Raw genomic sequence first — 14,501 nt, 5'->3', positions numbered from 1 at the left:
GACTCTTTCTCCAAGGGTCCATAAATGAGTTTGCACTGTTTCAACTGTGTTTCTAGCATGTGTAAGTCTGCAGCACACAGGTGCCCACAATTCTGTACAGAGTAGCATTAAACTGACAAGCTTACTCAAGGAGGCCAGAAGGATAGGTGGTATAGGAAAAAGTAACTTCACATTTCTGATCTAATATCCAATGTTTAGTGTTCATGGAAAACCAGGAATTGCAGCAACTTTTCAGGATGCCTAGGCCTTGGTGGGACAGTTTGGTGGCAGAGTGCATTGAAAGAAGACAGACTTGCATTTATATAGCGTCTTTCACGACCTTGGGACATCCCAAAGTGCTTTACAGACAATTAAGTACTTTTATTTCCCAAAACGTAGTCGCTGTTGTAATGTAGGAATCGTGGCAGCCAATTTGTGCACAGCAAGGTCACACAAACAGCAATAAATTAATGACCAGATAATCGGTTATCTGAGGGATTAATATTGACCAGGACACTGGGAGAATTCCCCTGCTCCTCTTCAAATAGTGCCATGGGATCTTTTACGTCTACCTAAGGGCAGATGGGACCTCGGTTTAACATCTCATCTGAAAGACGGCACCTCCAACACTGTACTGACGCGTTAGCCTAGATTATGGGCTCAGGAGTGGGACCTGAACTCATGACCTACTGATTCAGAGGTGAGAGCGCTACCACTGAGCCACAGTTGACCATTGATGCCCCAGAACACTACTTCATAGAGTGATGAAAACCATGAATCTCTTAATTATACTTTTCCTACTGCAGAGAGACACAGGGTGAGAAGAGGAAAAGCAAAAAAGAAGGGAGTCAGCTTGGAGTGTCTTCATTCATGTTGGAAAAGAGGCCAGAAACTAGCCACCTGTCCACTTTCTCAGCTATGCTGTGTGGCACAGGAAGAAGTAGAAGGGAAACGAGGAGAGATATAAAATTGGAGTTATCAATTAATTAAATAGGGTTCCTGGATAATATTAATTTTACGATTAATATTTTCATTTAGTACAATCAACAACTTGCATAGTAAAATGTCCCAAGGTGCTTCACAGGAGCAATATCAGACAAAAAATTGACACCAAGACAAAGGAGCCATTAGGACAGGTGACCAATAGCTTGGTCAAAGGGGTGGGTTTTAAGAAGCTTCTTTAAGAAGGAGAGGTGGAGAGGCAGAATGAGGGATTACATTGGAGAATATTTCCTACAATCCTTATTGTGCAAAGGATTTCAATTTTTTCTTAAACATTCAAAAGCCAAACAAATATTAGCCATTGGCATTCATTTAAGTCAAGTTCAGATTATTCATTTTAAAACAATATTTCTTGGGTAAACACGAGTCCTATAACTTCATTAGATATTACAGTTGGGGTCAATATTAGCATTAATGTCACAATGTTGGTTTGTAATTGAACAGTTTAAATTTGGTGCAGATTTAAAACCATTGAAAAGAGTTTCACCCTCAGGACCACTTTATAACTTCAAAACATTTTCAAAGAATTATCATTAACTTTATCACAATGCTCCAGTGGCAATGTGTTCCTGAACAAGTGCTTAGCAAAACACACAAACACATTATTTTGTAAATCACACTGAAATGCATCACTGTGCCTAAGGTTGCCAACACTCCAGAACTGACCTGGAGACTCCGGGAATTAAAGATTAATCCCCTGGACACTGCAGCAAGCAACCCAGGAGGAAAATCATAGGGGCATTAAAAAATGATTGACATAAAGTGATTAATATCTGGACTAGTGTTCGGGTAGGCTAGTGGCAGCAAACATTCTAGCATCATTCAAGAAACAGTCAGATGTTATGATGAAGGGAGTGAAAGTTTCTACAGAAGGATAAAGCAGAGCATTAATGTTTAAATCTATGTCTCAAATTGGAAAGAAAAACTTGTCTAAAATAGCCTGGTTCATGTGCTTTAGTTTATATGTATGTATCTGTGACTTTTGGTTTCCTAAGAGAATGCCTATATTGTAAACAGTTTACTTAACTTGATATTGTAGTTGGCAGTGTTGGCCTGACTTTGATGAAACTACTCCTGCGGTTGAATAAAAGTAGTTATTTTAACCACACCTGGCTGGCTCCTCTACCCAGCTGTGCAGAGTGAGAGAGAATGCAAGTGAGTGAGAGAGAAACTGAGTGTGTACTAAAAAGATAAGGAACAGAACACAAATATTCATGTGGAAACAGACAGTTTCATAACGGACAGTGGAAGTGTCCTCTCCTTCCTGTGACACCAGGAATTGTACATGTTTATTCCAGGGGGAATTTCTTACAGGTTTCCCTCAGAGAAGTACCTCTGTATCTCCCCTACGGTATAGCAAATATCAGAAGTTCAATGGACTCAAGGACATAAACCTTTGTGACGTCAATGAAGGGGAGATTCAACACAAAACATCTGCTCTCAAGAAACCTCAGAGCAGTTTTGAAATCTAAAACATAGAAAGTAGGACTGAGATGCACTGATAAAAATCCACTCCCTTAAAAAGGTGTCTGCGAGCAAATATTAGGTCAAGAGGGAACTATTCTCCCTTTACATTAGTACGATGTGGCGATCCAATAACACACATTTAAAAGCATTTTATGCTGTACTGCCTAGAAACTATATAAGTAGTTTGTCATTTTGCATGTATATTTTTTGAGTTTCCCTAGTTCCAAAACACATTCCTGTGATCTGCCATTGCATGTTTGCATAAATGCTGTTGATAGTTCTTCACCTATCCTCTACTAGATCTGCATCCCAATCTCCTTAGTACTTCAACAAAAAAAAAAATCTTAAAATGCAGATTGTCAAGTCAGAAAAGGGATTTAGTTGCTGGTAGTTTAATTTTTTTCCCAGTCACCTGAAAATTTCAATATCACTGTTTAAAAAAAATCCATTAGTTTTTCCTATTGTGTTTCTCTGTTTGGTGTATTGCACAGGTGGTAATTTGCTAGCAAGCTAGAGTAGCTAAGAGCACCATAGTTCATTAACAGCGCAGATTGAATTAACCAAGGCTAGAGCACTGAATAAATACAACAACTTGCATTTATATAGCGCCTTTAAATTGACTTCAGGCCAAAGAAGGAGACATTAGGACAAGCGACAAAAGCTTGGTCGAAGAGGTAGGTTTTAAGGAGAGAGATTTAGGAAGGAAATTCCAGAGCTTAGGGCCTAGATGACTGAAGGCATGTCCGCCAATGGTGTGGTGAAGAAAACTGGGGATGCACAAGAGGTCAGAGTTGGGGAACCATGGAGTTCTCAGAGGGTTGAAGGGCTGGAGGTTACATGGATAGGTAGGACTGAGGCCAGGAAGGGATTTGAACACGAGGATTGAGAATTTTAAAATTGAGGCGATGCTGGGCCAGGAGCCAGCGTAGGTCAGTGAGCACAGGGGTGATAGGTGAATGGGACTTCATGCGAATTAGGATATTGGCAGCAGTGCTTTGAATCAGCTGAAGTTTATGGAGGGTGAAAGATGGGAGGCTAGTCAGAAGAGCACTGGAATAGTCAAGTCTGGAGGTAACAAAAGCATGGATGATGGTTTCTGCAGCAGATGGGCTAGGGCAGGGGTGGAGATGGGCAATATTATGGGAGGTGGAAGTAGGCAGTTTTGGTGATGGAGAGGATACGAGCTCAACTTAGGGTCAAATGGGACGCCGAGGTTGCGAACAGTCTGGTTCAGCCTAAGGCAGTGGCCAGGGAGGGGGAGGGAATCAGTGGCTAGGGAACTAAGTTTGCAGCCGGGTCAAAAGACAAATGAAGTCAATCTCAATGTTGGATCTAGGTACAAATTGATTGCTTTGACTGCCCAGAATGCTGCTTTTTGATTAACGTATTGATTGAGACAGAATGACTAATATTATTGCACATTTTTTTTAAAAAACCTCTTTTCTGTAATTTTCTGCCTTCCCCTACCCTGAGGACTCCCTGCTCGTGTACAGTTCCACAAGTGCTGATCACCCTCCAGTACCTCACTCCAGTCATGTGTGAACAATTGTCGGCAGGTTATCCAAATAAAGGGACATCACAGCCGAGCCTGATCCAGCCTTTGCCCAATACCCACTTCCAACTATTGGAGTGGGAACCCTAGCCAATTTTTCCCTCCCTAACCTAAGGGCATTGAGACCAATTGTATTGCCCCTTCTGGTACCTTGGCTGAGCTCAGCTACCTCATCACATAGAGGATTGAACCTGGGATCTTCTAGGTATGGGTAAACCCACTAATTCATTGGGGAAACAATTCCATTCTTTAAATCAGATAATGGTTTACTACTCTGCCTTACTAGAATGTGATTTTATATAAATCTAGAGGATATACTTGTAAAGATGACCAGTGGATTTCTCTACCCAGTTAGGCAAAACTGCCTCGTAACACTCACTGTAATGCATCCAGAACTCAAAGGCAACTGGGAGCTAACCTCATTATATGGGTCACATGAATGACAAGGATATTTGCAAATTGCCCTTGAGCTGAGTGTTTTATTTTGTAGCGATTGTTTAATATCTGAAATAATGCATTTATGCAATCTATTATGTTAGACATTTGGGTGTAACAAAGTGACATTTCAGTAACAAGGGATCAATGAAAATCAGTGGTACGCATGCGTTCACATATACTGAATTAGGCTGGTTCCGTAGATTTAATATGTTGCTTCTCAAAAGAAAATGTAAATTAACAGAGCAAATTATTTTAACTGTTCTCTACACTGCCAAGTGATGTTAAAAAAAACCACAAATCTATTTTGTTAATAAGTTTTTTTAAAAACTGCTACATAGGATGATACCAGAACTAAGAGGTTATAACTATCAGGCTAAGGCTTTTTTTCTCTAGAAAAGAGAAGGCTGAGGGTTAACCTAACAGGGGTCTTCAAAATTATTAAGGGGTTTGATAGGATAGACATGGAGAAAACGTTTCCGCTTGTGGAGGAGTCTAATAAAGAATTCAGGAAAAACTAATAAACCCAATGAAGCATTCAGGAGAAACTTCTTTACCCAGAGAGTGGCTGGAATGTGGAACTTACTACCATAGGGAGTAGTTGAGGTGAATAGCATAAATGCCTTTAAGGGGAAGCTAGATAAGCACATTAGGAAGAAATGAGTTGAAGGTTATGCTGATAGGTTTAAATGAAGCAGGGTGGGAGGAGGCTCACGTGGAGCATAAACACCAGCACAGACCAGTTGGGCCAAATGGCCTGCTTTGGTGCTGTAAATTCTACGTAGAAAGTTCCAATCCTCGCCTCTCTTCCAAGCCCCATGTCGCTGCTATGGAAGTTAGGCCAAAAAAAAACTTCCATTTATATTTTACCTTCCACATTTCAAAATGCTTCATAGCCAATTAATTACGTTTGCAAATGGAGCCTCAGTTTAACATCTCATCTGAAAGACAGCACCTCCTACAACACAGCACTCCCTCAGTACTGCACTGAAGTGTCAGTCTAGATTGTATGCTGGAGTGGAGCTTGAACCCACAATCTTCTCAGGGACAAGATAGCTACCAATTAAGCCAAGCTGAGACTCAGTGGTAGATCTTCATCCCTTGGAAGTGTCCTTTCCATTGCTTCCCCAGAGCCCAGCTGAGATACAAGAACTTACCAGATGGAGCTCTGAACTAATATCTCTCCACTCTATGTTACATCAATTTTCAAATTCACTGGCAAGATTAATTTACATTTTTGTAGATTTTTAAAGAAGTTATTTTTTGTAAATGCTAATAAGAATCAGCAATTTGGTCTGGAGGAGATACTGAGCTGAAATGACAATCCAGCCCCACACACTGGCCAGGCTCAGTAACTCCTCCTAGATAATCCCCTAACTGATGTCATACCAATGCTTGTCCTTTGAGCAAAAATAAATATTCAAAAAAAAAATCAACATGAACACAAAGTAAAAATTAATTCTAAATAAGTTTATCTTTAAACTAATTGCTGATAGGGTCACTCCTTTTAAGGAACTTTACTATAACCTGGGCTATAACTAATAATTGCAAATACTTAACACTAGGTAAGAATCAACTTTTTTTCTCATTAGTTCATTGTTTAATTGATGCTTTTCAGAAGAATGAACGCACCATGGGATTGAGCCCCCTGGAATGTAGCCACTATATAACATTGCTATTAATGGCAGCCTGATTGTGAGCAACATTAAGAGGTGAATAATGCACTCCATGAAAGAGCCCTTGAACTAGGATTATTTAAATAAATTGATTTTAAAGGCAAATTAGCTATTATTTATCACTGTGCAAGTACTCTCAACTCATCTTAGCCTTATAATAAAACTCACCTTTAAAGCATCAAGGCAAGTCCGGAAACAACAGAATAGCTCTGGCATTTCAAGCGACATCAAGGACAGAGCTGTTCAGAAGCCACCAAATTCTAGCTATAAGCTACTTGATGGTACAATGCAGTCATGTTCCAACACCCTACAGGACAGGGTGGCTGGATGGCGACTTACCACATGAGGTACTTCCCCATAGAAATAGAGGGAAGAACAGAAGGATCAGCCAACCAGAGCTGGTCTTGAAAAGTTACAATGCTATCAGGAGAAGCCCAGGAGCAGGTTGCATGTCTACTCTTTCCCACAGAGAACGGGGTGTAATTAACCCAAAAAACACAAAGAACAAAAAGCAGATAGTCGAAGCTAAATGCTTATTTATTCAATAGTTGGGGTGTCAGTTAAATTGTAATTAGAATAACTAAGTACAAATGGGGAAAAAAATGCAAACTGCTGTACAATACTGCTGGGGTACTTCCTGAGTCTCTCAATCTCAGGGCTTAGTCACTGAAATGCAGCCCAGTTTATGCAACAGTCCTACTTTTCTAAGTGTTTTGTATGATGATCAATGCAGAATTTCAATGGTTTGAGTGACATTGAGCACTACATGGCATTGTATGACTGTCAGCCTGAATCTATCGCTGAATGACTCCATCACCATGTCAGATTAAAATTAAGCAACATTTCATTCACCAGTCACAGCAGTAAGCTTGATGTCTGCATAAAAGATTGCTGCCAAACACAAAGGCTGATTATCACTCGGGCGACTGGCTCTAAGTATGTCTGTCAGTAGTTTATGTGCAGAAATTTGATTCAAAACAATTTCTCTTCTTGTACAAGTTCTTGTATTCAAATATAGTACAAATAGAACACTGAAGGATGGTGGAAATTTCACTTGTTATGCTATATAGATATATATTTTTCAGAATGTCACTGCTGATCTGCTCTATAAGTGACATGTTTTAAAAACTGCATCAGCTTGGAGCTAAGCTCTTCAGCATTCCTCTTGATGTATGTGTAGCAGGCACCTGTTACTAACTGAATGATTTGTTCCATATTTCAGTAACACAATATATGTTTCACTTGTACAGAATAAGAGTTTATTTTCTTTAATAAACTAGAATGATTCCAGAGATGAGGGACTTTAGTTACATGGACAGACTGGAGAAGCTGGGGTTGTTCTTCGAACAGAGATGGTTGCGAGGAGATTTGATAGAGATATTCAAAATCATGAAGGGTCTACAATTGTAAACAATTTTACAACAAGTTATAGTCCAGCAATTTTATTTTAAATTCACAAGCTTTCGGAGGCTTCCTCCTTCGTCAGGTGAACGATGTGAAAATGAAATCCTCGAAATCGTTCACCTGACGAAGGAGGAAGCCTCCGAAAGCTTGTGAATTTAAAATAAAATTGCTGGACTATAACTTGGTGTTGTAAAATTGGTGTTGTAAAATTGTTTACAATTGTCAACCCCAGTCCATCACCGGCATCTCCACATCATGAAGGGTCTAGACAGAGTAGATAGAGAGAAACTGTTCCCATTGATGGAAGGGTCAAGGACCAGAGGACATAGATTGAAGGTGATTGGCAAAAGAACCAAAGATGACATGAAAAACTTTTTTACACAGCAAGTGGTTAGGATCTAGAATACACTGCCTGAGGGGTGGTGGAGGCAGATTCAATCATGGCCTTCAAAAGGGAACTTTTTAAGTAGTTGAAAGGAAAAAATTTGCAGGGCTATAGTGAAAGGGGAGTGGGACTGGCTGGATTGCTGTTGCATAGAGCTGGTGCAGGCTCGATGGGGTGAATGGCCTCCTTCTGTGCTGTAACCTTTCTATGATTCTAATTACTGGGTGCCTCTGCAGCACATATTAACAGTTCTGTTGCCAATCTTTGATCCATGCAGCTTAAAAGTTGTATGCTGTGACGCTGCCAGCTGTTCATCGGCACTCCTTTTACTTTAGTGTTAGGGGATTTATGAAGACAGGCCAATTACTGGCAGCGATATTATGGATGTGAAGAATACATTTGATCAGAAAACATTAAATTCTCAGTATTTTGATAATCATCAGCGTGAAACACTATACCCTGTAACAGTTTAGCCTGCCAGCTTAGCACCATTCACATTCAAGATTCAACTTGATTTTGGTTTCATTATTTGATCGGGTGGTTTAGAAAAGCACAAGTCAGTTACCAGGCTAACTGTTCAATGTGCATTCCTGGTCTCAGCTTTTGCTAGAGACCTTCCATTCTATTGTACTTGGGAAGTCATATATCCTAAAGCACACAATTGGTTAACTGTTATAGTATATTCTAGACAGGTTCATGAAAGGTTTTTGGGGGGGGGGGGGGGAAAGAGAGAAAGAGCGAGCGAGAGAGACAGAATGAGAAAAAAAGAGAATTATTCAACTACTGCACTTTCAAATTCCCAATTGTCCAGCCTTTGACCCTCCATTCATGACATTTCTGCAGCTACTGATCTGCTCAATCATACCCTCACCTCCACCTTTGATGCCCGTGTCCCCATTAAAACCATTACACACACTCATCCTGGCTATTCCCTCTGCTATGGCCCTCATCTCCACTCAAGTCCAAGGGATGCAGACTTGAACGTTTATGGCAGACAACTGGTTTAGCCATTGCGCCAGATCTGGCTGGATTACATAAAGCACTATCAGGTCCTGCTCTCCTCTACCGAAACTGCTCACTATTCCAGGATCATCCTGGCCTACAAATATAACCCCTGGCTTCTCTTCACTACAAAGTCATCTTAAATCCTCCAACCCTCACCAACAAGTGCGAGGAGCTCACGGACTTTTGTCACGAAGGTTTAGACCATCTATTTAGCTGCCTCTGCCGCTTACCTCCCTTCCCCTAGTCCACCGAGCCAAACTTGCCCTAAGGTTCCCCCCTGCCCTAGCCCTGAACTCACATCTTTCTCCAGTTTCTCTATCTCCCCTCATGACCTCCGAGCTCATCTTGACCACGAGACCCACCTCCTGCTCCCTCGACCCTATTTCCACCAAACTGCTGACCACCCAACTTACCTTCCTTTAAGGTTGTGTGCATGGTTGGCAGCTGATACCTCTCTTACTGCACCATCAAAAAGGCAAATAACTACTGCAGATAAATGTGGATAGATCACTCTTAGATCATCCTACTTTTCAGTTTAAAAGGAAAGGTGGTGAGCAGATAGGGAGGGAAGAGAGGAAAACAGAGAAGATCTACTGGAGGAAACAGCAAACCTATTAACAAGTGTACTGCGGGAGAAATCTTTTAATGCTGGGTCACACCGTTATACTCAATTTAATGTTCTGCAAATATCAGAATGCAACTTGGCCACTAACACTTTAAAATTAAAACTGCATTAGATTTAACAGTGCATTTTTTTCTAGCACCACTTTAAACATTTTGACATGATGGAAACCTAAAGAGTTCTTGGTATTTTTGAGTAATGTGATCTCTACCAGAGAAGGACAAGAGCAGCAACGTCAGAAACACCATCACCTCCAAGTGCCCCTTCCAAGTCACAAACTGACCTGACTAGGACAAATATTGCTGTTACTGCATTGTTACTGGCTTAAATTCCTGGAATTCCCTCCTTAACATACCAGGAGAGCACCACCAGAACAATTACAATAGTTCAAGGTAATGACCCATCACCAGCTTCTCAGGGCTACAAAACAACCAATCTTGGTTATTGCACAGGGACCAGCTGGAATCCCACAAACATTTTTTTTGAAGAAATATATACATTTTGACTGTCATACAAAGCAAATGTCAACATAGAGGGGAAAACCACTTCATATACAGAAAGAGACAGTTTCCTAGAAGTAAAGGGAATTAGGGGTTACGGGGAGCAGGCAGGAAATTGGACATGAAGCTGAGTTCAGATCGGTCAAGGCCCGGTGGGTGGCGGAGCTGGCCCAGGGGCTGAGTGGCCGGGTCCTGCTCCTAATTCTTGTGTTGTTTAGATTTGAGGTTAGGATCAGATCAGCCATGATCTTATTGAATGGCAGAGCAGGCTCGAGGGGCCCATTGGCCTACTCCTGCTCCTATTTCTTATGTTCTTATGGTAGGAGTGGTTTTGGCAAGCAAACTATGCACCACCTCTCCTTTGTCACACTGCTTGTCCGACATCCAGTACTGGATGAGCAAAAATTTCCTCCAACTAAACATTGGGAATACTGAAGCCAGAGTCTTTGGTCCCCATCACAAACTCCATCCTCTAGCCACTGACTCCATCCCTCTCCCTGGCCACTGTCTGAGGCTGAATCAGAACGTTCGTAACCTTGGTGTCCTATTTGACCCAGAGATGAGCCGCCGACTATCTATCCGCTCCATCACCAAGACCGCCCACTTCCACCTACGTAACATCGCCCATCTCTGCCCCTGCCTCAGCTCATCTGCTGCTGAAACTCTCATCCATGCCTTTTTTACCTCTAGGCTTGACTATTCCAATGCTCTCCTGGCCAGCCTCTCATCCTCCATATACTTGAGCTCATCCAAAACACTGCTGCACTAACTCGCACCAAGTCCCGTTCACCCCGTACTCACTGACCTACACTGGCTCCCGGATAGGAACGCCTTGATTTTAAAATTCTCATCCTTGTTTTCAAATCCCTCCATGGCCTTGTCCCTCCCTATCTCTGTAACCACCTACAACTCCGCACTCCTCCAAATCTTGTCTCTTGAGCATCCCCGATTTTAAATCGCTCCACCATTGGCGGCCGTGCCTTCAGCTGCCTAGGCCCTAAGCTCTGGAATTCCCTCCCCTAAACCTCTCCGCCCTTTCTCCTCCTTTAAGACGCCCCTTAAAACCTACCTCTTTGACCAAGCTTTTGGTCACCTGTCCTAATATCTCCTTATGTGGCTCCATGTCAAATTTTGTTTGATAACGTTCCTGTGAAGCGTCTTGGGACGTTTTACTATGTTAAAGGTGCTATATAAATGGACGTTGTTTTTGTAGTCTGAAAAAGTGTAGTCTTCAGGAAGAAAATGCAGCACTGAAGCTTTGCTACTCCAAAGCTTCATGAACATACAACTTTATTACAGCAAAAGCAAGAGTAAATTGGTTGGCACATCTTCAATTTTATGCTAAAGTTAAGATGAGGTTTACAAGACATCAAAAAGGACACAGCCTGTTACAGTTGGTCTGTCACTTCGCTTTGACCCTATTCATTGGAATCAATGTGCTATTTTCACTTCCATGACATAAATTTTGAATTAACCATTAGCTCTTTATATACTTGGACTAGTTTAAAGGCAAGATTAGTGAACAGTACAGCAATAAAATACACAATTTTAAAAGCAAAATAACAGCGGGAAACAATTACAAAAAACAGCATACCATGCACTTTTTATGGCTTTCACAGTCTATAAAGTCACGAAGAATCTAACCCTGCAGCTTTCTCGAGTTTGCAACACAAAACAAAGTTTGCCTTTTTCCACTTTATTAGGGCGACAAACAAAATAATAGTGTAATATACAAACTAGGACCACTGGCAAATGGGTTAAATCAAACATGATCTAAAATTGTTCAAAAAGACTAATGTTGGAAGCAACACTGAACTGTAAAAGTACATGATTTTCAGTATTGAAGTGGCTTCCAAAATTCGACTACCCCCGTCGACTGGAATGACACGATTTCTTGTAGTTCTGTTCTGCAAGGGAGTCTCAGCCACAAGTTCCTCTCTGAAACAGAGCAGAACTGGAAAACCTACATAACTAATAAAGTACAAAAGCAATACAGCCTAACAGGGGGAAAATGTTATAAAATTACTAAATACCCACAATATCCGTTGGCACCAATGCTATGTTAAGTCATTGAAATTAATAAACTTAAGCAGAGGGGTGGCATTTACATTTAATTTAAATTTTGTTGAATCCAAGGCAACTCCATAGCTCTCTGAATAGAAATCAGGGAAGAGTTGTTCTCCTTATGAATAAAAATGAGCATCTGCAGTTTTTAAAAAGATAATTTTGCCACAAGTCTATGCAGTCAACAATGGTTGACGATAAAGGAAAAGTGAGAACGATGGAAATACGTAGCAGGTCATTCAGCATCCAAAAGAGAAAAGGCAATTAACATTTCAGCTGGAACCCTCCATTAGGACTCCAATCCAAAACATTAATATATCTTTCACTTTCAGGTGACAGACCCACTGTGCTTTTCCAGCATCTTCTGTTTTATGATTAATGTTTATATTTGCCATTGGGATATTGGGATGCACTCAAAAAAGTCCTTTGGGAGGGGAGGACAAAACATCCTGTTGAATACAAGCAAATTTTGGTACAGTGGTGGTTACATTAGTAACAGGGTAGGTAGGGTCGCCTGAGTAAGCACCACTTAAAGAACACAATCCCACTTTCCCCATTTAATGTAGTCAACAGCTAAAACCCTTTAGTTACATGATGTCACTGGGTACTCTACAACCAATGAAAATAAATAAATGTAGCTCACAACTATGATCACAAGCTAAATTTAGGCAGCAACAAATCGCAGAAACTAGAGTCTCCAATGCAGCCAAAATCCAGTGACTCTACCAATGATACATTTACATTTGTCAAGGTTTTTTTTTAAGAAATAGTGGAACACAAAGTTTTCAATGACGTCAGCACCTGCCGCAGGGTCTTACTGCAAATATGGAGATAACATTTCTTCAACTTGCTCTTTTTCTCTCTATGCCAAGGCAAGCACTAGATAAAGGGAAAGAGAAGTAAGTATTTTACAGATTAAATACTAAAAAGGAAAAAAAATGTGAATGCTGGCAACCTGAATTTAATGCAAAAAATGATCAAAATGCACACTAGGTCAGTCAGAATTTGAAAGGAGGAAAATTAGGGTAATATTTTGGGCAGGATTCTAACGAAGGGTTCAAACAGATATTAACCAACATTTTTCTTCAGATATTGGCAGATTCCTTGTGCATTACAGATGAATTCATTATTTAGAATTGTTAATCAAACATTATTTCCTGTTGTTTCAAAACCCACCAGCTTCTACTAACCCTGTTCAATTTTTAAAGTAGTGAACATTTTATCTGTACTTCAGAATGCTGAAATATTTGAACAAGGCTCACAGGAGGAAGGAGAACTGACAAGAACCTCCCATTTTGGATGGACCACCATAGAATTGGTCAATAGGATAAGAAAAAAAATAAACTTGGATTTCTATAGCGATTTTCACAACCTCAGGAAGGCCCAAAAGGCTTCACATCCAATTAATAACTTTTGAATTGCAGTCATTGCTGTAATGTAGGGAAATGTGGCAGTCAATTTGCACACAGCAAGGTCCCACAAACAGCAATGAGATAAGCGACCAATTAAACTGTTTTAATGGTGTTAGTTGAGGGATAAATGTTGACCAAACACCAGCAGAACTCACCTGCTCTTCTTCGAATAGTGCCAAAGCATCTTTTACATCTACCTGAGAAGGCAGATAGGGTCTTGGTTTAATGACCAATCCGAAAGACAGTGCTGCACTCCCCTAGTACTGCAGTGGACTGTCAGTCGAGATTATCTTCTCAAGTCTTTACAGTGGGTCTTGAATGTACAACCGTCTAACTCAGGTGTGAGTGCTACCACTGATCCAAAGCTGACACCTCTCCAAGATAATTTCAGCATTACGAGTTTTCCCAAGTTCTAACCTTGAACAATTGTCAGTTGTCTATTGTCTACTGGTGACCCTTCCAAATGTCACTGCAGTAGTTTTATTTCTATTCATGATTTTCTCCCTGGTTTTCAAGTATAAGTTGTTTTTTTATATATATATATATATATATATTGTTTCACCTCCATCTTTTTATATATTGGGGACGGCTCAGTTCTTCCTTGCAGTTCAGCATTTAATACGCATATATCTTCTGGTTAATTGTATCTAGCCTCATCTACAAATCTACAGAGCACATCAAAAGGATGCCACTGTATCATAAAGGCATAAATAAATCAAGACTCTGGGGAGCATTCAGGTGCCACTCAGCATTAGAGATCTAGCAACAAATAAATGTAAGGAATCTTACAACACCAGGTTATAGTCCAACTGTTTTATTTGAAAATCACAAGCTTTCGGAGGCTTTCTCCTTCGTCAGGTGAGTGTGGGATTCGGATTCCATGGAAGGTTACCGCATTTATAGTCAGAGAACAATACCTGGTGATTACAGATAATCTTAATTGATAGCCAAGTTCCGCACCCATGAAGACGGCCTCAACCGGGATCTTGGGTTCATGT

The 14,501-nt window shown here is 40.6% G+C and overlaps 1 protein-coding gene across 1 annotated transcript in view; it reads right to left on the bottom strand.

Moving 5' to 3' along the window:
* Window positions 1-11,342: 11,342 nt before the first annotated feature.
* The window catches only part of LOC137301465 (serine/threonine-protein phosphatase 2A 65 kDa regulatory subunit A alpha isoform-like), a 53,336-nt gene continuing 50,177 nt past the window's right edge, over window positions 11,343-14,501 (bottom strand). The window contains exon 15 of the mRNA XM_067970971.1: window positions 11,343-12,970. Coding sequence (XP_067827072.1) covers window positions 12,954-12,970 — 17 coding nt within the window. The 3' untranslated portion in view covers window positions 11,343-12,953. The remainder of the gene's footprint in view (window positions 12,971-14,501) is intronic.

This window comes from Heptranchias perlo, chromosome 33, assembly GCF_035084215.1.
Source record: "Heptranchias perlo isolate sHepPer1 chromosome 33, sHepPer1.hap1, whole genome shotgun sequence".
Lineage (NCBI taxonomy): Eukaryota > Metazoa > Chordata > Chondrichthyes > Hexanchiformes > Hexanchidae > Heptranchias > Heptranchias perlo.
The sequence above is the reverse complement of the archived record's forward strand: the minus strand, read 5'-3'. Positions and strand labels throughout refer to the sequence as shown.